This window comes from Enoplosus armatus, chromosome 6 (assembly GCF_043641665.1).
Source record: "Enoplosus armatus isolate fEnoArm2 chromosome 6, fEnoArm2.hap1, whole genome shotgun sequence".
NCBI lineage: Eukaryota > Metazoa > Chordata > Actinopteri > Centrarchiformes > Enoplosidae > Enoplosus > Enoplosus armatus.
Genome location: NC_092185.1, coordinates 20224935 through 20248907, shown reverse-complemented (window position 1 = coordinate 20248907; position 23973 = coordinate 20224935). Strand labels below are relative to the sequence as shown.

At 39.7% G+C, this 23973-nt stretch overlaps 3 protein-coding genes across 3 annotated transcripts; 2 read left to right on the top strand and 1 right to left on the bottom strand.

Moving 5' to 3' along the window:
- The first annotated feature begins 3187 nt into the window (after positions 1-3187).
- On the top strand, positions 3188-8609 carry LOC139286638 (probable polypeptide N-acetylgalactosaminyltransferase 8). Its single transcript, XM_070907510.1, has 11 exons — positions 3188-3317; positions 4119-4455; positions 4548-4714; positions 5269-5455; positions 6541-6738; positions 6869-6983; positions 7174-7359; positions 7561-7698; positions 7856-7948; positions 8089-8259; positions 8490-8609. The coding sequence occupies exons 1-11, from the start codon at positions 3188-3190 to the stop codon at positions 8607-8609; spliced, it is 1842 nt and encodes a 613-aa protein (XP_070763611.1).
- A 3245-nt stretch (positions 8610-11854) lies between these two features.
- Positions 11855-13918, top strand: ribc2 (RIB43A domain with coiled-coils 2). The gene is made up of 7 exons (XM_070908128.1): positions 11855-11971; positions 12106-12187; positions 12359-12679; positions 12781-12899; positions 13280-13471; positions 13569-13735; positions 13849-13918. Exons 1-7 carry the CDS (start codon positions 11855-11857, stop codon positions 13916-13918), a joined length of 1068 nt encoding a protein of 355 aa, XP_070764229.1.
- A 741-nt stretch (positions 13919-14659) lies between these two features.
- On the bottom strand, positions 14660-19672 carry ada2a (adenosine deaminase 2a). Its single transcript, XM_070907787.1, has 10 exons — positions 19650-19672; positions 18702-19034; positions 17821-18040; positions 16774-16987; positions 16554-16681; positions 16370-16460; positions 16067-16175; positions 15263-15420; positions 14947-15149; positions 14660-14831 (listed from the first exon to the last, which is right to left on the bottom strand). Exons 2-10 carry the CDS (start codon positions 19003-19005, stop codon positions 14741-14743), a joined length of 1518 nt encoding a protein of 505 aa, XP_070763888.1. The 5' UTR covers positions 19006-19034; positions 19650-19672; the 3' UTR covers positions 14660-14740.
- Between the last annotated feature and the right edge of the window lie 4301 nt (positions 19673-23973).

The window sequence follows — 23973 nt, the reverse complement described above, 5'->3', positions numbered from 1 at the left end:
AAACAGTAGCCTTGTCTTGTTTTCCCTTTTTTCCCTTTTTGAGGCTATTGCATAGTTAAATCAATGAATTTCATTAAAAAATGTCCCCCTCTCGCAATTTTTAACAGCCCCTCAGTAACTTCGTCCTGTTTGAGCCGTTAAGCTGAACCAACCTTAGCTATGAATATTGCAATAGACTGCATGCTTTAGCAAACATGTAAAAAGAACCAGTGCATAAGAAAGAAAAATACAGTCAAACAAAACTGAACACGTTAATAATGTTATATCCCTGATGTCCACAACTCCGTTGGAGCCTGGCCCTTCAATTCAAGAACCAGCACAGCCAGAACCCCAAAGCAGCTGCTTGGTGAGCTACCCTACTTTTAATCCTATTTATAGGGGTTGTATGTCTGCTTCTTACACATGTCTGACCTGAGTAGCTACTAAACAATGTTTTTGCTAGGGTTGGTCATTACGAGTGAGAGGCTTAGTTAATCAGACTTGTCTCTAACCTAAGTGGGTAGCGTAGACTATCAGAACAAACATGCCATACTATGTGCAACTATCTAGACTTTCTTGAAGTGGCAAGCCTAAATGCAGTAGTCACCATTTGGGGTGTCAATGACCTATGAAGCACCTGCATTTTGTAGACTCTCTTTCTGTCTTTTGTACTTTATCACCCATCTTAGTTGCAAGATTAAATTCTTTCCTGGATTCACTCAAAATACCTTTTCTTTGACAGACACATTTTTTTAAAAACAAGAAAAACAACAACTTTGATCACATTAGTTATATATGTTTTTAGGTGTGCCAGTGGGCTTGCAATGCAATACATCAAAGCCCTAGCACTGGTGCAGTGGAAATTTAGTCTAATAATGTGAATAGTCACACTGTGTTTGGCGTTTCAAAATGTCTGCTGCGAGAAATGTCTATTATTTAACATGTTTTCCAAAGAGAGCTTTTATTGGCAAGGGATTGTGAGTTTGTAAATAGTTTATTGATGTCTTTGGGTTAAAAGTTATAAATCAAATTACTGGGAGTCTTTGTTTCATATCAAAATTATTATGTGAGAGGTGTAAATAATTTTCTAACCAGATCCATTCACCATGTGCTTGTTCCTCAGCAGGAAGAAGCCTGCATCAAACCTGGAACATATAGAAAGGAAGGAAAGTATAATCTGTTAAGGAATTTATTGATATATTTAGAAGTTTGTATTGTCACACATGTATCGTGCCTACAGAGCATGTAAACTCATCATCGGTCTATGGGATAAAACACTGACTCACTGTACATACATATTTGGCAGCTGATAGTCAGAATTTTCATTTATTTCCTCTTTGTTTTGTCATCAGATTTGATGCTATATGCACATGAAAGTGTAAATGTCTAAGTGCAAATGAGAGACGCAGGTTCAGCGCGGAAATAAAATAATAAAATACTATAATAGGGTACATTAATCCATCCATTCCTTTTTCATATGCTTCTTATGCTATTTAAGGTTGCTGGGGGGACTAGAGGCCAAACATGCAGCAGTACACCCTGGACCGGTCACCTGTGTACAGTATCACATGACAAAAAGACAGAGACCCTCACAGACACAAGACGAACATGCAAACTAAACACAGAAAGGACTTAGGCTGCTGGTAGATTCAAACACAGGAACTTACATTTGAAAAACTTACAAAAATAAAAATGAAATATTAAACTACTTAACTTAATAGATTACATGATTTTATACATGTAATTGGTATATTTAAACAAGTTATACAAATGTTTATGTTTCCCACTGTTTACAATTGTGGCCTTGGATGAACCATATTTTCATCACTTACTTCACATAAAGCATACAGTTTGTGTGATATTGGTGCACGGTGTAAAACTCATGTAATCACTTAGCGGGAAAAAGACTGAGGTTTAAATCAGTCAAGTATTCCTAATAGTCCCCTAATAAAGTCAAATTCTGATGCAGGACTTTTACATTCGAGCATTTTTCAATTACGCTATTGCTACTACAGTTTTTCTCCATTGTTTGGATGGACAGTAAAAAATAGTGGTTCAAATTTTGAGAAAAGTCTTCATACAACAAACACACATAATGGTGTCTAACAGACAAAAAGAAAAGAATAGAACAGTACAAACTGAAAATAAAACATTCACTGTTTAGTCTTCACTGTCATTCTTTTTACACCTGCATAATCTTACACAGTAAATGAGCCGACACGGCATAAACAACAATGTTGGCAGCATTTTCTTTGAAGATTGTGTGATTTTGTTATATGAAACATTTAGAGAACACAAGCACATTTCCGATTGCATTTACTTGTTTGCAAAACTGCTTTTGCTGGTTGTGCCACCTACCGTGGATAGCCATTCAATGTGGTTCAGATATTTGTGGTCCCCAGAGTATGAATCCTAATGACTTAAGTAATCCAGAGTTTTCCACTAGTTTGCCATTTGGCAAACGTCAGCATGTTGACTAAGACAGTTGACATAATAAACACTATACCTGTAAAACAGCAGGTAATAATATGTTAGCATCGCCATTGTGAGCGTGTTAGCATGCTGAAGTTTGCATTTTGCTCAAAGCACTGCTGGGTTTTGACAGCCCATAACATGTGAGCATGCATTTACTGTGCAAAGCATCGTGTTAATAATGACACATACATTCACTATTATAGCTTAATAAAAAGAAATAAATAACAAAACAATGTTGAGGAAAAAAACGTTGCTCATGGGACTGCCTTTTTTTGGGAGAAACACATGAAAAAAAAAAAAAAAAAAAAAAAGGTTCCAAACAAGCTATTTATAAATGGACATAAAAGCTTACGTTTTGTTTCTTTGTTCACACGGTTTTCTTCATATTAGCTTCATTTCCTGTAACAGTTGAATCCTCCTTCTTCAGAGCTGGGGGGGGTACTGCGCAGGTGACATCACTACGTCACGGCGGCCACTAATCAGGAACACCTGCGCCTAATGGAGCCGCGGCAGAGGAAGGACGGGTCTCCGCGCGCGTTTCCGCTCAGACTAAGCGTATAACTCACAAACCTAAAATATCATCATGTCCGTCTGTCCGTCTGTCCGGCTGTCCGTCTGTCCGGCTGTCCGGTTGAACCCGTCAGTCCAGTGATCTACGATCGCTGAGTGCGCGTGTCATCTGAGGAGGTTTTATTCCCTTGGCTGGGGGGTCAGCCGGTGTGTTACCATCACCATGAGAGCGATTTGGTTGAGGCGGCCAGCCCTCATATTTGGGGGGCTTGGGCTCGTCTTCTTCATGGGCATGTTTCTGAAGAGCATGATGGGGAGTTTTTCTGAACTGGAGGCAAGCATCAGCAATCTCCGTGAGTTGAGACACAACATTCATCTCTCTCCTGTAGCGGATGTATACAAGTCACTCTGATTTATTTATCTTTATTTTTATTTTTTTTTTGTCATTTCTTCGCTACAAATGAAGATGAAAGATGAAGTGGAAAGAAAATTAGGTTCAGTTTGGATTCACTTAAAAGTGACATTGTTAGAAAAGTATGTGGAAGGATACAAGTTCCTCAAAAGTATATTATGCTTATCTCATCGGCATGTTTCAAGACAAAATGACGACAAATGAAGAGAATATTATGTATTGTTAAGAGAAAGAAGAAATGCTTGGCCATGCTGGCTCCCTGATGTGTTGTAATACTGGATGAATGGCTTCTGATGGAACTTTTCTTTTCTTGAAGTTTGCTGTCTGTTAATAATAGATGAGGTTGCATTTCAACAGAAGTGCAACAGTTATTAAACTGAAAAAGTCCCCTCTCTCTACATAATATTTACATTTTTGGCTATTTTATATTGTTTATTGTGTTTTCATGTATTGTGTGGTCCTTTCTATATCTGTATCTGGTTTGCCTCTTGTGCTGCTCTAACACAATTTCCCCCTGGGTATCTATACAATGTTATATTTATGTTGAATCAGTCTCAAAGAAAATGCTTTATATTGATTTTAAAAACCATTCCTCAATTTTATTCTATTTATATATATATATATATATATATATATATATATTTTACATCTAATCTAGTGTTTTCTGGAAATAAAAAGTGATCATGTGTTTGGCTCATGTTGGTCTCTCCCTGTCATCCTTGATCTCTCAAATTTGTCAAAGACAATGTACTCAAGGCTTTTGAGCAGAAGCAGGATGCCATGCAGAAATTGCTCGAAGAGGATCGAGACAGACGGGGAAAAGCAGCAGAGGTCGAACAGCCGCCAATCAAAAAGCAGCCAGAGCAGAAAGCGCAACCTGAAGCAAAGATCCAACAGCAAAAGGAGAAAAAGTCCAATAAACTGTTCCCGGACTCTGCCCTGTTCAAGGAGTGGGGAGAGAATCTGTCTGAGGATGACCAAAAAGAGGCACAGAGTTTGTTTGTGAAGTATGGATACAACGTTTTTCTCAGCGATCGCCTTCCTCTGGATCGAGCTCTTCCAGATACCAGAGATCCGGGGTACTGCTTTCTTTATGTTATGTTATACCTGTCATTCCACTTAATGCACACAGAAAGGTTAAAGAGTTAAACATCCTTATGTTTCTAAATAGGTGTGTCAAAAAGAGTTACCCAAGGGATCTGCCAAATCTGGGAGTGGTGCTGATCTACCTGAACGAGGCCCTGTCTGTACTCAAAAGAGCCCTGCGCAGCATCATCGACCGCACCCCTAAAAACTTGCTGAAGGAGATAATAATGGTGGATGACAACAGCTCTAATGGTTGGTTGTTCACAGCCAGATGCTGACGGTAGTCTTTTTTACGTTACACATGAGAGTGGTATTTCCCAGCAAATGTTGACCTATTCCCTTAAGAGCACATAAAACCCTGCACAATGTAATACAATGGCCCCACATTAAGTCATTTGAAGGCACTAAATAGTGGTGGTGTGGCACTGGATTGCAATATACTAAATGGTATAATGTTTTTCATTTGTTCTGTCCGCCCTAACTTACATATGTGGGGGAATAAAACATTAGCGACGCTTTTCAGTATAAAGCAATCTGTACATCATCACTAACTACAACTTCAAATCAGACTTAAACTGAACATAAAAGTAGTATTTAACACAGGGCTATTCTAATGAAATGCATACTGTGAGGCATGTCTGTGATGTCCTTCTCAAAATTCAACATGCTTTGTGTCTGCTTTGCACTCTGGGTAATCAGTATGGAAACTGGTATCCCTGCCTCGTCTAAACTTGCTTAAGTTTAGATCTTAATCGGTCAAGCCTGTTCTCCCCAAATCTCAAAAACATTCTCCTTCTTAAATTCAGAAGACCTGAAGGGGGACCTGGACACGTACTTGAAGTCGCTTGAGCAGCAGAACCCAAGTCTCCGTATTGCAAGAGTGAGGCACAATAAACAGCGAGGCCTTGCTTACGCCAGGGCTTCTGGGTGGAGGGCTGCTACTGCTGACGTGGTGGCCATCCTGGACGCACACATCGAAGTCCATAAGATGTGGTAAGAACAAATCCTTTTATACACTGACTTGTGTTTAACTTTTTTACTGGTGTAATATTTGATTACACATTAAAGGTGCTATACAGTAGGTAAAAGTAATTAGATATTAGTTACAGCCATGTGAACTCGTGTCTCCTTTTTTCAAATGAAATGTTATATTTAGATTTGCTTAAAATCTTCAAGCTTACCACCAGCACTGGCAATATTACAATGTTTAGCATATCTGCACAGTTATTCAATTTTACAGAAGTTCTACAAAATTACAAACTGACTCTGGTGAGGTGATGCCAAAGTTAGCCTGTCTCACATATAGCTTTTGTTTAACCAGTACAGTCTTGCTGAGAGTAATGTATAGTAGCCCTGTTTACATGCACAGACACATTACATCCACCGTCTGATCCCCGTACAACCACCATCTGATCCACTGGGGGAATCTGGGCTTGCAAAAGGGAATTGCAATGGTGATAATGAGGGAAGGGCGACTGCTGCCCAGACTGGCGCCAGTATATTTGCAGATTCATTTGTAAAGGAGTCACCAAGTGCAATAGTGCGGCAAGCTGATTTTGCAACATAGGTTACATCTCTGCATCAGTACTTTTCAGTATGATGCTCCCTCCACCTTTCAAGTGCTGCACCAATGTATACTTGGATCGTGTACACATGAAACTAAGTGCATGGGACAGTAAAAAAGTCAAAACAAACAGGCTTGGTGTGCTCTGCTGGTTGAGGAAGTAGTCATTTACGGGAAAAAAAGAGTGAAGCATACACATGCCAGCTTCATTACATGCCTGTTTATATCTTAAGTTGGATCTTATTTACTTGTATTGTCTGTTGCTTGTTTTTATTGTAAGGCACTTTGTAACATTGTTTTTGAAAGGTGCTATATAAATAAAGTTATTATTATTAGTCTTTTTGGGCAAAGAGAGAGAAATGTAAATAAAGGAAGTTTGTTGCAGTGATGTGTGAACCGCCTCCCTCTCCTATTTTTCTACTCTGGAATGGGAGCACCGGTACTGTACAATTTCCCCCCGGGGATCAATAAAGTATTTCTGATTCTGATTCTGATTCTGATTCCCCTCATGCAGGGCTGAACCCCTGCTGACACAGATCAAAGCTGACCGAACAGTGGTGGTGTCCCCTGTGTTTGACAGAGTCAACTATGATGACCTCAAGGTTATTCAGTACCTGCCAGCAGCACACGCCTTCGACTGGGCTTTATGGTGCATGTATGAGAGTTTTACGCCCGGTTATTACAAACTCAATGATAGCTCATTGCCTGGAAAGTAAGTTCAAGTGAAATCAATCATGTCTTTGTTTTGATTTAGCCTAAACCTGTCACCAGATATAACGCCATAGTCTTATTAATTGCATTTTAAATTATACAGTACTAACAGCTCTCGTCTTTCACTTCAGGAGTCCATCTGTCATGGGGATCCTCGTTGCTGAAAGGAAGTTTCTAGGAGAAATTGGACTCCTCGATGAAGGAATGAAAGTGTACGGCGGAGAAAATGTTGAGCTGGGAATTCGAGTGAGTATCTGTCTACCCATCTAACATCAAATCCTACACCTGATGATGCAGATCCTATATATCTAGCTAACTCTTAGCTACTCTTAACGTTTGTTTTTACTCATGCTTTGCACAATTATCACTGGTGACTGATCAATGATTCTGTTTTACTGAGTAGAAGTTAAAAGTGTGCTTTTTTTTGCTTATATAGGTGTGGACATGTGGAGGCAGTATTGAAGTAGTCCCATGCTCCAAGATTGCCCACATCGAGAGATTCCACAAGCCCTACATGCCTGACCTGAGCCCGGCCATGAAGAGAAACGCTCTGAGGGTAGCAGAAGTCTGGATGGATGAATACAAACACAACATCAACTTGGCTTGGAACTTGCCATTTGAGGTATTTCAAATGTAGTCACAAAGAACAAAAATGACGATGACCTTTTTATGGCATGCTCCATGCTTCTACACACAGGATGCAGGATTAAGTTGATATTATTTAGTTATGAGGACATTTACTGTCTCTTAGCTGTTAAACTGAGTGAAGTAATTTCATTTACAATATGACAAATGAATCAAGCCTTATTCTTTGCCTCTGCAGAATCATGGAATTGACATCGGGGATATCTCGGAGAGGAAAAAACTCAGAGAAAGGTTGAACTGTAAACCTTTCAAATGGTACCTGGAAAATGTCTATCCCGAGTTGAATCCCTGGGACAACCTACTTGCCTATGGAGGAGTAAGTTTGGTTTTATCTAGTGCTATGTATGTATGGTAGAAGAAGTGCCGCAAGGTGTGTGCCATTTACATTTGATTATGTGGTTTAATGACTCACTCCGACCATAGTGTTTAGCTATCACTGGGTATGACAAATTAATCAACTCCCCCACTTACAGATGAAGAATCTCGATGCTGACATGTGCTTAGACCAAGGTCCAGTGCCAGGTCACACACCCATCGCCTACAATTGCTTCTACTATGGCCCTCAAGTAAGTAAAGTAGCTAAATGTGGTTGTCAAGATTAATGACTATAGTCTCTGAAAAGTTACAACAGTCATTGGAAATATTGTCTGTTTGTCACTGTTGGCTTAACTGCCCAATCTGCTTGCTGAACATTTTGTATTTTTAGTTCACTTATTACCATGCTAATGGTGAGCTCTACATTGGCGGCATCAAGTCCCACAAGTACAACGACAACCGGTGTTTGACAGACGTTGGCAAAAAAGAAGCTGAGCCTGGCCTTCACAACTGCAAAGAGGCCATGCAGAAAGGAATGGGGATTTACTGGGACTTCACTCAGGTACTACAAGATAAACTACTATGAAAACATTACACAGTATATGAGTCAGGAAAGCGACATGGCCATTTCTATTTCAGTAAAACACAAAGTCAGTGTATCTCAACCTTTGAAATTAGAGGGTGGATGAGTTTAGGGTGATTCATATAGCTTAAAATATTGACTGTGGTTGTCTGAATATTATGATGACATATTGTGCATCAGCATTCTTGACACTTATGCTCTTTTTGTAGGGCAAAGAGCTGAAGAACAGACAGACAAAAAGATGTCTGGAGATTAAAAACGGCCAACTTCTAATACAGGAATGCTCAGGCCAAAGATGGGAAATCCAAAACATAATTAAAGCCTTTTAAAGTGTGTGTGTGTGGCCAACAAGAAGTGCACTTCTCTGCCCATGGGTCAGTGGATCAAAACACCTGAATGTGTTCAATGTAAAAGAAATCTTTCAATGAAATCTGACTACCACTATGACTTATTAAGAGAAAAAGTGAGTAATTGATTTTGTAAATCTGGTGTGAAATGTATTATATATACTTTTCCATAAAAACTGAATTTTGGAAATTTGCTCAACATCTTATGAATGGACGTTAAAGCTGCAAGTAATTATTATTTTTACAATTTATTAATCTGCCATTTTCAGTGTAAAAATTGCCTTTTGGACCAGGTGAGTGTCAAAAATACTTTACAAGAGAAAAACAGAATTGAGCTTTATTTGGGTTTATTTTTTCATGTTTCAAGATCCACATTTATGACATACTCACCATTATGCAATTTAAAAAAGCAAGTTAATACTTTTTCCTCCCTTCAATCTTTCCACTCAAGGACACCAAGTATATTCTATCCAAGCATTAAAAGCTAATGCACATGTATGGATTTTCTTCCTGCGGCATAGAAAAAATGAGGAGTTAAGCTCTGCCTTTTTTTTCTGTTTAAATAAAGTTTTGGCTATACTGAATTTTTGCCATGGCAGCAGCTGTCATACAACAATAAATACTGAGATCCAATTACTATGACTTTTGTTAAGAGTTCAGTGAATGACATGAAATTTATCTCAAAGGTTTTAGTTCTATAGCAATTGTCCAACTATTATCAATGCTGCTACATTTGGAAGCCTTTTTTATACAATACTGTTGGTGCTGTTGGGTGAATCAGGTTTAAAAATATAAATGTTATTTTTAGTCATCGATTTGTAATTTCTATTGCATTATTATATGTTTCAGAATGCAGAGAAAGGCAGTAAGGCAAACACATATTATAAGGTGAAGGAAAAGTAAAGGAAGTAATGGTCAGTCAAGGTAAAATGGGTTGAGAAAATAATGAAAGAGTTCATAGTCTAAATATCAACGTGCATGCCTGAAGTGACATTCGACAGTACAGATGTGTAACCAGTGTGTGGGGAGTTTACTGGAGCTGCCTTCTACAAAGACTCCTTTGTGGATTCCCATAGGTTTAAATCTCCTGTACTATGATATTTGATTGTTTTTTTGTATTGTTGATTGTTCATATAGGATTCCATTAAAAAAAAAAAACTGTTTAAACGGGATCGTTCAGTTTCACTTTTTTAATCTTGAGCAATTTTGTAAGAGCCAACTTGTTCAAAGGTAAATTAACTCTGTTTAATTAACTGAATTAACTGTTCATTAGCACTATGCATTTAAATTTAGAAATGCCTTTGTCATTAGTTTTGTTATATACGCTACAAAACGTACAGGTCATTGTTGCACAATTGACCAACATTTGGTAAAGAAAACCAAAACAATTCTACTTAAGTAGGAGTAGTAGTACTTAAATCAGTGGTTATATAAAATGTATTGTCTTTTCTGTTGTCTTTGTAATTTTTCAGTGTATGCTGTGTATTATGTATTTATTTTGAGTGTATAGAGGATCTCGGAGGACAGGATATAGGGATAGTCAAGTTTGGGAAGTCTTTTTATTTACAGTAGGCTACACTTCAATGGAGGGCAACAAAGTTTTGTTGTGCTTCGACAGTGGCCTATGTTTGAAATATTTTAAAAATATAAAACTGGTTGATTCTTCTGTTAAAAATACTTGAGTGAAGTTCTAGCCTAGCACCTCTACAAGCTGCCCGGTTGCTCAACATATACAATATGCCTTCCACAGAGGAAAACCTGTTAAAAGAAGTGTGTGTCTTTGGTATTCTAAAAACGCTGGCTTTGTCACGTGAATGGGCCAGAGTGAATGCTGCCAGATTAACACACAGACAGATGTGTACCATATATATCAGGTCATTCTTGAGAAGCCTATTTGATTTGTTGTAACTGCATAATGCAGTCTTGCTTATACATTATGGACTTGCCTTTGGTATTCCTTCTAATTATCCAATTTAATCTGTAGGCCAACAGATATATTTTCAGTTGTCCAGTTTCTTTAATGCTTTGAATTTTTGGCTAAAAGGGAGAGAAAACAGCTGTGGACCTGGTGGAAAAACTGGACGCCTTCGTTAGAAGATTGAGCTGTTCCTAGAGAATGTGATATTAGGCTCTGTTTTGTTATTCTTCAAGCCAATAATAAGGCTACAAATCAACATTATGTCCTAAGGGTGACGCTAAAGAAAAAGCCAACAGCCATTTAACTCAAAAGAGTTTATCACATAGAGAGCATGAATGTGGTCAACTTATTTCATTGTAATTAATTCAGTGGACCACATCAGATTAGAAATATTTTGTGTGCAAACTTTTTATCACCATACCTGGTAGAATCTCATGGACTTTGGAATTTGGACAGATGTTGGCCCTATAGGAAAGGTCAGACGTCAAACAGATGCACCGTCACTAAATGTGAATTACACTTGAATGTCAGTGAATCACCAGAATCACTAAAATCTATATTAGCCTGTATATCCTTTTTTTAAACTTAATATCGGCCACAATAATCAGTCTTTAAATATCCTGCTGTGGACCATAGTTGGACAGACCATGTAATAATCTCTGACCCTTTTAATTAAAAAAAAGTTACCATGTTTGATAAAGGATATCATGTTCTTCCTTTTTATCAGTTATCAGTTTTCACAGCAGACATTTTGACTTGTAATGGAAGGAAAAGCACAGGTGTAATTAATAACATTAATGTCTGGGTGTCCCAGTGAGCTACTTTATTGAGCCAGCAGTACAGTACCAGGACCAATTCTAACTGGAACCTTTCTGCTATGACATGTCAAAATGTCTGCTGTGCCCTGCTCAGGCTGAAGGTAAATAAAGCCTTGGGATGATAAAGGTTAAGTAGTCCTGCCTTTGCAGATACAACAAACCTACCTTATGTGCTTCTTTTTTTGTAAAATGTTTTAAAGCGTCAACATTTGTTTCCCTTTGCAAAGCAGAACCCACAGCAGGTGTATTCGTATCGTCAATTGTCATCTTTAGCGTACTTAAGAGTCAGGTGTGTTTTAATTGGCTATTTTACAGGGCATCAATGTCACTCAGCCAATCCGAGACGTGTGGATCGCATGACCCGGAAAAAGCTGACCTGGGGGTTTGCGACACTGGTTTCTTAGCAACCAGTGTGTTTGAAAGTTTCTCGGAGAGAACTGTGCCCTTTCAGTCTTAACGTCGTATACTTACGGTACAATTTCTCAGTCAAAATGCTTAATATGGAATTACTGTCAGATCGCATCGCTAGAATAAGTCTGCAGAGGCGTCGCGACACACAGGCTGAAAGACAAGAAAGAATCTTTAATGACAAAGTGAGGACGATTGGGGTAAGTGTTCACTGTGGTTCACTCTTGACTGCCTGTGTCTGCAGCAGAGGATGCTAACTTAATGCATAATTAACGCTAATGAAGCTCTAAACAGGAATTTGCTACGACACCACCATTGTCTGTTTTATAATTAGGTTGATAAGGAAGCCCTGGACATGCAGGTGAAGGAAAAGAAGCAACGAGAAGAGGCAGAAAAAGAGAAACAAAACGCAAGCGGTGAGTTAAATACTTTTTATCAATCAGCATCATGACAGTTTATCATAGAAAACACCTAGCAGTAAACAAAAGTAGATTAAATAATAAAACTGCATACAATTCTAATCAAATTCAAATTTATAATGAATTGTGATGCCTGTGTGTATGTGTGTGTGTGTGTTCTCCATCTAGATGCTGATATGCTCTATAATAGCAAAGTAGCTTGCCTTCTCCATAGCAGACAAGTGAAGGAGAAGTGTGCCATGGAAAAGGCCATCGTCAACTACAGGCAACAGTGCCAGCAGCCTTGGAGCCAGCAGGAGTTTGACCTGAACGACCCAGACCGCTGTCGAAATACAGACCTGGGTGATGCTCAGATGATGCCCCCTGGACTGGTGGGTGAGGACCCTGACAGCAAAAGCAGACGGCAGAGACAGAGGGAGCAGCTCCGAGAGTGGCTCACCCAGCAGCAGAGCGAGCGAGCAGCAGAAAGGCATCAACAAAGGCTGGAGGGTAGGTTTGTCTGATCCCATACAGGATGCACATGCTAAGTTCTCTCTAACACACACACACAAGAAACACAAGCTCAGTTCTTCTTCTCTACTGTTCTTCAGAGCAGCGCTATGACCAAAGCAGAGAAGAAACGGACAACATAGCTCTGCAGCTTCAGAGCCTCGACATGGAGAGGAGAAAAGCAGCAGCCATTGCCACTAAAGAGTACAATTTGGCCAAGGTAAATCATTCTGGTGTTCCCTCAGACTGTCAGATGAAGGTGGTTAAACTGGCTTTGAAAACATGGATGTACAACTTGTAATAAAATTCTTAACGCAACAAAGGAGGGTTAAAGCTTGGAAACACACCTAAGAGAATAGTTAGATGTGTGTGGGTTGCACCAGCATGAAAAGTAAAAACATGATTTCTGTTAATATATCTTATGGTGTTAAATTGTATTAAGTTAAAACTGGGCAGCTTTTATCTCACGGATATATTTAATGAAAAAGTTAGATATTTTGGTTAATTTTAGACATTGAAATGGACTTAATCTCAACTATGAGGCACATTAACGACACTTTCTGTCACCCTCACCTTTTTGCTGGGTCTGGATGGGCCCAGATTGAAGAGAAGCGTCATCAAGAAGGGAAACGTAATGACAAGAACAATCAACAGCTGACAGGTGTAAGGGCCGAACCCACCCTGGGCATGGTGGGGGTGCCTGGTGTTTGGCCCAGCAGTGATAGGAGAGCCCCTGTGGAGAGCCTGCAGCAGATCATCCAGTTCCAGAAACATCAAATGGGGGAGAAAAAGGTAAAACTGCAAATGACTCCCAAAACACATGCTGTTTTTGACTGAAAAGCAGTCCATGAGAAGCTGTTCACTGATGGCCTGTCTGTGTGATCTGTAGAGGATGGAATTGAAGAAGAAGCAAGACGAGGAGCAGCACGATCGCATCCGCTTGGATTCGGCTCGTACAGCGCTGCTAATGGAGAGGCAGCAGGCCAGAATGAACAAGGAGCTGCGACGACACCTGGACAGCACCAATGTCAAACTGGCCGAAACACACAAACAACAGTCAGTAACATTAAGAAAACAGATTTTTTTTCACTCAGTTCCAAACACACATTATATTCTGGCAAACATAAACCCCTTGTCTCACTGTGTTTCTGAACTGGTGTTATTTTAAGGAAACCGGACATTGAAAGAGGATGCGTTGACGACAGCTTCTTCTCCAAATTCAACACCTGCAGCAGATGATGGAGGACACGCTGCACCGATGGCTGGCTCATTACAGTGGCTAAGCACTGATAAAGGTGCTACATCATAAGAACAACCACACAGTAAACCAACAGTTGTTTTTCATTATGTCAATTTTAATTTCGGCAATTCACAGCATTTACGCATGTCTGGATGATGTTGACAATTGTTCATATGAAAAAAATAGGCAGACATAATATACCTTTTGTGTCTCTGGGAGTTTTTTCATAGATTACATAAAATGTGCCTGTATGAGTAAAGGTCAACTGTGCCCTTTTTAAATATCCATTACAGCTAAAAAGCTTAACAATTACATTCAAGTAAAAAAAACCTAAAAGGCTGTCTACTATGGTGTCTTTCAAGCTTAGTGTTTCAAAGCCCACAGGATTTAACACCCACTTGCAAAAGCAAACCGCAAACACACCACAAAGAGAAATCAAACAGTATTAACAATGATGTCAACAATGAGGCACTGTTACTATCTCCCAAAACAAAGACAAACCTGAATCTTAAAGTGCAATACCCTTAACAAAACTAGACATTACAAGGTGCCTTTGATTGAAGCTATTTCATAGGTGTAGTTCAAGTTATCGCCCAAAATGATATGGGACATAGCTCAGGCCTATTTCACACAGGCCAATTTATGTACTGGACACAGCCGACTCCACTTTATGGTCTTTTTCACAGCAGATACAACTTGTCATAGTAGGAAAGACATTCACATTTATAATTTACCTAAAATATGTTCCTTTCTCAAAGGAAGCATGAAGGCATTTGAAGATTGCCCTACAGGCAATGTTTGAAAAAAATGCTAGTTTCTTTCTAAACAGCATTTTCAGAGACAAACTTATCCCACCTTCTCTGCCACAGAGCCAGGGCTTTCTCCTGTTGCTTTGGAGTCAAAGAACTGTACCTGAAAGAGAGACAGGGACATGTCAGTGAGCGGTCTGCTGAAGCATGTGAGCACTCACACACACTTCAATTGTAGAATTTGTAAATCACATCTCGTCATCTCAGCTAAACCTCACCTTATAGAGTTTATGGCCAGCTGTTTGATGGAGCCTATATGGGATCTGATCCCACCAAAGCCCACAAAAGCTTCATAGAAGTCGTAAGAGAGTCCAGAGGCCCCGAACATGGCAGGGTCATCAGAACTGATGACCACTGGGTGGTTCTCTGATATCAGTGCGGCTGCCGGGTGGTTTCGCATGTCATTAACTAGCTTTAACACCTGAATGAAGATAGGAAAGGAGATATTTGTTCACAAGATCCAAGATCAATTAAGTATTGCACTCTAGTAGCTGGAAAACGTCAGTATTTTGATTGTTCAGTATGGTTGTGTACCTGGTTGGAGATGGGGCACACTTCCACAGCCACGCCTCTCTTCCTGGATAGAGCTTTGGCCACTGGGTGGCGAAGCAGAGCAAATCCATGGCCAATACGAGAAGTGTTCAACAAAAGAGCATCCAACATGTTCTGGTCCACCTCTGTGCCCTCGAGATCTACATGTGGAGGGAAATCAGGATTATTATTTCAGGATGTTTTTATAAAGTGTGTGATGGTTCTTAAATGACTTATATTTCCTCTCAATTAATTCCACTCTTAGTAAAGATTTCATTTCTTTGGTTTTGTAACAATTTGGAATATGACAAGATACTGTAAATTCTCTGACAGATATAATGCGTATGATAAGGTTTGCATGATAAAGTATTTTTGCTTTTGGGCTTTAACATTGTCAACTGTGTGAAAATGCATGTGCTTCTTTGTTCATTAAACTACAAACCATGGTAATCCTCAAAAACTAAATTTCTTCTCTGAGTGTGATGAATGAAACATTCAAACTCTTTGACAAATTAACTTTTTGACTAAACAAACATTTATCTTTAATTATGTATGTTTAATAGTTCCTCGATGTGGCAGCTCAAATAAAAAAGCACAACATTCCTGCAGTAGCCTGTTCGTGCTACGAATTGACCCATTTAGTTCACGTGCAAGAATAACAAGGTTGAATATCCCTAAACCTTATCTGTTACTCATCTGCATGAATGGATTAACTGCTGGGCCACATACTGCAATATATAATGTGTAATACAGTAGCTGTACAAACTGAAAGTGCAAGTTCTATACATCAGACACTGATGAGCTCACCAGTCTCTCCAGCATGGAAAAAGAAAGGAAGCGTCACCCCTCTCTCTACTGGCAGTGACAAGGCCTCTCTGAAGTACCACAGGGGTCTGCCGCTGTCCTCGCGGCCCACCTGTACATTTTTTCAACAAAGTGAGAAGTCACGCTATTATATTAGACACGTTTAAGTCATGTTTGCTTTCACTGATTCATTCATTTTTACTATCCGCATTGTAAGTGAAATTAAAAATCAGTCAGTACAAACTGTTCCCACTGTCAGGTCTACTGGTGCTCAACTCTGTTCATCTAACAACTGCTGTCTCTCACCAGGTCAAAACCTGCCATGATATCTGGGAAGTCTCTCTGTAGCTTCATAGCCTCCTCCACAACTCCGGTCATCACGGATGCATTTACTCCCCTGTAACACACAGTGTTGAAGTGTGATCAATGTGTATCAACAACCTCTCATGTCTTCGAGCCAGTAGGTAAAATCCATTGTGAGGGGGTTCACCTGTGGACTGTGAAGATGATTCTTGTTCCAATGAAGTCTGGGTGCTCTGCTGTGAACTGTCCGGTGACCTCCTGGTAGGTCTTCAGAATCCAGGCTGTGTCATGAGTGCTGCCGTCCAACTCGTATATCTGAGTACCAAAATAAACAAAACAACAGCTTAATAAAAATGATAAATTAACAGACAAGTAAATGCACTGAACACACTCGGCATGACGTGTACCTCTGGGAGTAAAGCCCGCAGTTCCAGATACATGACGTTGTCCATGTAGAACTGGGTGAGGCCTTGGTAGTAATAGTCTCTGAACACAGGAGCGTATGTGACCAGACCCCACACTGCAAGGAAGGCCTGTTCAAACCTATCCCATACCACATCTTGACTGGAGTACACTGCTTCTGGATCCTGATCGGTGAAGAGCGTCAGGTTGCCCATGATGCTGAGAGTGCAAATATGAAGTTTGTGAGCATGTGTCATTTTGGGTCCATTTATTTCTTAACATTTCTGTGTAGAAGACCTTGAACTTTCTGAAAAACCACTACTTTCTTCGAAAACAGTGCATCTGCGATGGTGATCTCATGCTGCACTAGTGGGTTTAACCAAAAAGTACAACCAATAAAGTAATCGAAAATGTTTTAACAACCCAAAATTTTCCCCGTCCTGTCAAAACAAACTGCCCTTCTCTTCATAATTTATAGCCCACTTAAGATGTAAAGACCCACTTTTTCATATCCTGCCCCAACATCTTGTTTCAAAAGGAAATACATCACATTAAGAGAGTAATGATATAAAGTTATGTTAAACCTGCCATCCTGGCAAACAAAGATGTTTGAGATGAATATAACAATAAAGTCTGTTTGGAGTCACTGAGGCATTAATTCCTGTAAGATACTTCCTCTTTTCCATGTGGGGTTCAGGTAACTGACAGTAGTAGCAGACAGACAGAGTAAAATGTTTTAAAGCCACTTAATTCTGGCACCAAAACACAGATAGAACAAAGTGATAGGGCAAACAAGGAAAACAAGCTCTGATATCTCTAACTACTTACTTTGTGTGGACATAGTGATAACTTAGAGGTGCATTTGAGGTCATTGGCAGAAATGTAAAAGAAAAGACTGGTAATGTGCAATGTACATTTTATAGTACAATAAATTAGACAGCATGCAGAAATGCAGAAAAGAAATCCTATATGGAGCTTCAAAGAAGAATTAAAAGCCCAATAGTTGGGAGGTAATGACATAAAATAAACATATACATCAAAGAGTAAGTCACCTGTTGTCTAGATCTGTGCTGTTGATCATCTTGGCCCTGAGGTTTTCCAGCAGGGTCCAGGGAGAGCAATGCGGCAGAGCTTTGGGCCATCTGGACGAGAAGATGAATCTGATGGACTGGTGGTCAGTGAAGCACATGTAACAGTGGGGCCGATAGGTCACGTTCTTCACCAGCCACTCGACATCCACCATGGAGAAGTCGTGGACATGGAGCGCTCCCCCTGACAGTGAATTACAGAATTATAAAGAAGTAAAGAACTAGGATATTCTGTGTGCATTAAAAATGTTCCCTGGATGGAGAAATCCAAATGCTGTTAATTTTCCCAGCATCTTTTGAGAACACTATGGAAGTAGAAACCTGCACCAGCATTACATCGTGAAATGTCTTGTTTTGTCTGACAGTCCAAAACTGAAAGATATTCTGTTTACATTGATGAAAATTACCTAATATTCACAATTGAGAAGCTATAACTAGGGATTTAATAGTTTGATAACTATTTAGGGATTAATCAATTATCAAAATAGTTGCTAATTATTTTTCTTCAGAGGAGGAATATTCCTTCATAAAAAGAAAGGATTATGATTGATAAAAAAAAGCCACTAAATCTGCTGCAATTTGATATGGAAAACAGATAATTTCTACTTTTGTAGACAATGCCTTGTGTTTTCAGAGAGTAACATCATAATCAGGTCATTATGTTAAAATCAAGCTCAACTGTGTCCTTTTGTACATCCATGCAGCTAAAATGTTGTGGCAAATTCAAAAAGCTACCCCTTATAACACACAGCTCACAGGCAAACAACCAACACTCTACACAGAGAACAGCAGACGTGTATATAAATTTGATATAAACACACGTTGAGGTGTGAGACTGAACACACCTTTGGGCATCTTCTGGAGTAGGCTGAAGATGGGACTGGTCCTGATGAGGGGCCTGGCCTTGAAGAAGTGCATGGCGGGAGGAAAGTCCGCTCTCACCACCTCCTCCTGCTTCATTTTAAATAGAAGAGCATCCAGCCGCCGCTCAGCATCAGTCAACACCATCTGCCCACCTGTCTGCATGGAGGCCTCCAGCTGTATCAGGGCCTCCCTCTGCCTGGGGTCTGGGATGGACAGGACACCGGCCAAGCAGCACAAGAGCAGCCAGGCCACAGCCGCGTGGGGGCGCTGTAGCACGGCTGCCATGTCCGGAGGGTGTGTGGAGCAGGAGCTGGCTTTACGACAAAACAATAACAGGGCTTAACGCCGACCTCACAAGCGACTTCAGAACAACTTGTTTAGAGAACCGAAAACACTTGTTCAACACTAGCTGAGGTAAAAAATAAACCTTCAGCCTCCAACATCACGTGGAAGAGAAAAACATTACCAGGTGTTTGTCATTTCCACCATGTTTACGCGTCTCTATGTTAACTAGCGAGTGAAAAGAGAAGCACTGAGAACGTTACATCTTCAAGTGTATGTCTCGTGTACAAAGGAGGAGGAAAAATGAACCATTACTTCATTACTGTGTTCATTTGTGAAACACATGACTTATTTTGTTTTGAATAGAATAAACAGACACTGACACAAGAAGACCGGCTAAAGTTACGTTACCTTACTTTAATATTAGCTGTGTCCAGTCTCATGAATGTAAAATACTACCGCTAACTGCTATATCTTAACGGCAGGCTAGTGCACAATGGGTAGCTTAGCTGGTGCCTCGACAGCTGACGACGATTTTGTAAACAGTCCAGTTGAGAGTCACTTTAAAAAACAACGGACCACGGCAAAACTTGCTCGAAGGTGTTCGCTGGAAATACGTGTATGCTTTTGTCAAATAGCTTGCTTACTTTATTACAGCAGTGTCACAAAAATAAACAAGCTAGCAAGTAAACAGAGATACAGCCACGGTTGGTTACAGTGGGCTCCGTCTATTTGAATGTCATTGGGTGATTTTTCCCTGTGCCTCGCCTGTCAGGCAAGCCCCTCTCTCAGAGTGCATCTAAGCCCCGCCTCGTCCAGTTATGATTGGCTGAAACTTAACCCCGACAACCTTCTGATTGGTGGAGTGTGGAGGTATAAATTATAATTGGCAAGGCAGTGATGGGGGAATACTTCCCAAATACCTGGTTTATGGCTTGTTTTTGTTTTTTGGCACACTTTACATCTCAGTTATACAGAGCCCACTAAGGGTCAAGGCCAGAATATTTTTGAGGAATATTTTTGCATTACCTCGCATTGAGTTTCGACTCTGTTAAGTATTCCATGGAGGACCAGCTATTAAAATTTAGATATTAATGGAATAAACTACATCATATCAACAGACATATTAAATATTTTAGATGGGATAATTCAGTGTTCAGTGTTTTTTTCCAAATAAAAGAGAGATTCATATGATAGAAGGAATGCACACTTAAAGAGCTAGACAGATAATACTTGACAGAGATAGTAGTATAGATAGTAAACATCTTTCAACAAATATTTTCAGTTGTTGGAGGAGTATGGGTATGGCACCTCCTGATATATGTTTTCCCTTACATGGAAACTAAAAGGTTTCTTTTTGGTTCAATTTTGTTTTACTTTAATCATTCTAATACCAATATTATTATAAAATATATACATATTTTGCCATTATCTTTCCACAGAAATGTCAGATTCTTACAGGTTAAGAGCATGAGATGAAAGCTGCATCAAAAATTTGAGTAACATTCATTTTTGCTACAAAGTTTTTGCTTTTGAACTGTTTGTTTACCATTATACATGGTCTTGTTTCCCCACTTTCAGAATTTAGTTATACAACCGGCTTACTTAGGCTCAATTAAAGTGCCTTAATTACACTGCTCATCTGCATTTTCCACTGCCAAGTTTGCACTCATTAGGCCTGAACAAAAGAATATATTACTTGTTAGCTTACAAGGAGCCCCTTGAAGACAGCCTGAGGAGCCGTGCTGCCTCCACTTACACTGACGTCACATCACATCACTGACTCCTGCAGACATGAGGAGGGTCAGATGAAGCAGCACACCATCTATAGAGGGTGTTCGTCAAGAGGATGAGCACTAATTGAAGGCGACGGTGTGAGGCGCTCCAATAGATTAATGCATTGTCTTGTATTGGCCCTCTTGTTTTGTCTGTTTGCATTTCATTACTTTTGGCTTTTCAGTTTCTTCCAACGGATTATTGATACATGCCCATTACTATGGAATGGCACGTTTAATGTTTATTAATTCACAGAAGTGTTAATTTAAGAACGACTGTTACCAGGGAGAAAAATCCACTGATCTGTTATAATGATGTGTTCTATTAATGCAGTAAAAAGATCATATCGTTTATGGAAATAAAATAGACAATGATAAAACTAACTTGTTCGAGAAAATTTTTTTATTTCTAAGAAATGTACAGTATAGAAAATACTCCATTCCATTTCCAAAATAATCTAGTAGTCGGTCAGTCAGATAAGAACTTGTAAACGTCACTTAAAAAGGAAACGTACAGGTCTTTCTTTTTCAATGCCACCATGCTACTGAGGTAAAAGACAACTGCTTAAAAACAACAAAAAACGACATCAGGAAAAAAAAGAAAGAAATGTACACCACATTTATATTAAAAACAAGTTCAAAAATGTACAAAAAATCTTAAAAGAGCAAATAAATATGATTCACATTTAATCACGTCTAAATGGTTTTCACTAGTGCAGAGAGATGACAGCAGAGTAAAAAGAGTTGAACGCACACCTCCAATCATCTGGTGCCGATTCTACACACCAGAAACAAAACACACGCACACACACACACACGCGCACACACACACACACACACCACATCTGTACACCATAAGACAGTATCACAACCTCACAGACCTTTAAAATCAACACTGTCCTTCATACATTGGACAGCACGAGTGAACAGACTACCTCCAAAGTGGCCCTATTAGGCCCACTAATTATTTAGACAATTCCCTATTTAAACAAAATAGCAAGTCATCCACGACAAGTCTCATGTGACACTTTTAGAAAATTGTCTCACAGCTTCTAGCACTTTACTATTCCATCATCCGTCCTCAAATATTTCCTCACAATGCCTTAGATACCTATTACTAAGGAACACAGTAAACCCATAATGCTGCCAAACTCTATGCAATCTATTACAGACCCTAGGCTGGAATACGGCCTACTTTGTCTAGTTTCAACAACCTGTAGGCAGGAAGGCATGCAATCTGTACAACTAAAGAGACCAACTTACAGCGTCCCACTTCAGACATATGATGTAATATTGTCCATCATACTCCAATGATGACATCTAAAAAAACTGAGAATGAAAGTGCTGTCCCATTAAAAAGATAGTGTACACTTTCAAGGATTGCTTCTTTTACAGAACATCTATCAATGTCAAACTGGATAGCTGGATAATCACACCTTGTTGAGACAGTCAGTCAGCACCATCATTTGACACAGCAACCTGATGCAGAAGATTTTCTTCCAAGATGAAGTATTGTAAGGCCATTTCATTATCAGTTCTGTAGTGGAGCTAAAACCATCAGCTGGTCATAAAATGTTGACCCAGAGGAGTCTGGCAGAGCAGGAGGGGAAGTGGAGAGACTCTGTAGATGCCAGTGACTGGCTAGATGAGGTAGATTGTGATCTTAATTGTGATAATGGTCTGATTTCAGATCAACAGGAATGTAGAATAACTCAAATTTGATTCATCTCACTTCTAATCAACTTTGGGGTTCTGAGGAAAATAAAAAGTCCATTAGGTTGGCAGTGTGCCAAGCCAAATGTTGTTAAGGACAATGAATACAGACCCTTAAAAGTTAAGTTCTTCACATGAGGTGGATTGATCTGCCACAGCTGCAGTCCCATTTTTTCCGTATGCTGCTCCTCCTTCAAACAACGCAGAAAAATACCCGTATATAGAAACTGTACACCCTGAGGATACGTTTAGTATTGACATGGGGAAGAGAGGAAGCACTCAAAGAAACAACCATGTAAAGGGCATGGCCGTGAACAAGCAAAGAACTAAAGGTACAAACTTGTAGGTGGAATGCAACAAAAACAGCAGGATTTGATGTGTTTGTTCTGTGTACGTGCATATACCTACATATAGCTAGAAGGATATGTCACCGTGTGAGAATTTTAGAATTCCCTCATCTGGGACAAGAGGTAAGGATATATTTTCATACATATATGTGTTTGACTAAAAATAAAGACTATCCAAGGCCACTCAATTCAAGGACGTCTAGACTAACAAAATTCATAGTGCATAACAGAGAGTTTAGGTACAGTCAGATACAAATGGCGCCATCTTTGCCAGTCCCTCTCTGATAGTCCAAGACATTCTTAACAATGAAGGCCGCTTTGAAAGATGCATATATGTGGATATCTGTGTTTACTCCAGAACCAGAGAAACACCGTTATCGTTGGGGTGGTGATGGACTGTAACTGGGGACGGTTTATGCTTCAGACAAATGATAAGTGTTTGTTTCCTTTCACATGCAGCTAATCTGCTGCACACACCTTGTCGTCTCTACACATTCACTCGTACATTCACAAAAGGAAACCAAGGCAGTTGCAGGGGGCCTGTGAGTTGACTCAGTTAGGGTGACGGTCACATAGTACCTCCTTTTCTACACCTGAGATTAAAGATATGGTTGGAAAAGAAAATAGCAGTAAAACACAACAGTCCCTCTCATCTTCATCACAGTCATCCTCAATTCTGTCAGTAGATGAACAGCTCCATCAAGCACTACAGTCAATGGATAAGATAGGCAGGCTGTGTTCAGTAGCCTTGAATCCCTTCATATTTCCATTGTTCAACGAGGAGAGGGCTGTCCAGTGTTCTTGAAGGCAGTGTCCCCTCTATTTGGCAGGTTGGCCTAGTGGTTAAAAAAGGGCTGTCCTTCTGCTGGAGGATCCTTGTTCAAACTCTAGCTATTCTGGTGAAGTGTCCTTGAGCAAGTCAGTGAATCCCTGCCAGTTCCACAAGGCTGTTCTGTACCTGACCCTGTGCTCTGAGCTCTGTCAGAAAAAGGGCAAGCGAAAAGAGAATTGTTCTCCAGCATTTCACATTATTATCATCTTAGTAATACCAGCTGCCTGGTCGGATCTTCAAGTCCTGTGGTGGGCAAAACAGAGCCAAAAGTCGTTGTCCAGTGTAAGAAAATCAGTAAAAGATG

Coding starts and splice junctions, on each gene's coding strand:
- ribc2 (XM_070908128.1), top strand. CDS start 11,855: ATGCTTAATATGGAATTACTGTCAGATCGCATCGCTAGAATAAGTCTG. Junction 12,188..12,358: donor AGAGAAACAAAACGCAAGCG/GTGAGTTAAATA, acceptor TTCTCCATCTAG/ATGCTGATATGCTCTATAAT. Junction 12,900..13,279: donor AAGAGTACAATTTGGCCAAG/GTAAATCATTCT, acceptor GGATGGGCCCAG/ATTGAAGAGAAGCGTCATCA.
- ada2a (XM_070907787.1), bottom strand. CDS start 19,005: ATGGCAGCCGTGCTACAGCGCCCCCACGCGGCTGTGGCCTGGCTGCTC. Junction 16,682..16,773: donor TGCGGGCTTTACTCCCAGAG/GTACACGTCATG, acceptor TTTGGTACTCAG/ATATACGAGTTGGACGGCAG. Junction 15,421..16,066: donor TTTCCATGCTGGAGAGACTG/GTGAGCTCATCA, acceptor CTCCACATGTAG/ATCTCGAGGGCACAGAGGTG.
- LOC139286638 (XM_070907510.1), top strand. CDS start 3,188: ATGAGAGCGATTTGGTTGAGGCGGCCAGCCCTCATATTTGGGGGGCTT. Junction 6,739..6,868: donor GATAGCTCATTGCCTGGAAA/GTAAGTTCAAGT, acceptor CTTTCACTTCAG/GAGTCCATCTGTCATGGGGA. Junction 7,360..7,560: donor CTTGGAACTTGCCATTTGAG/GTATTTCAAATG, acceptor TTGCCTCTGCAG/AATCATGGAATTGACATCGG.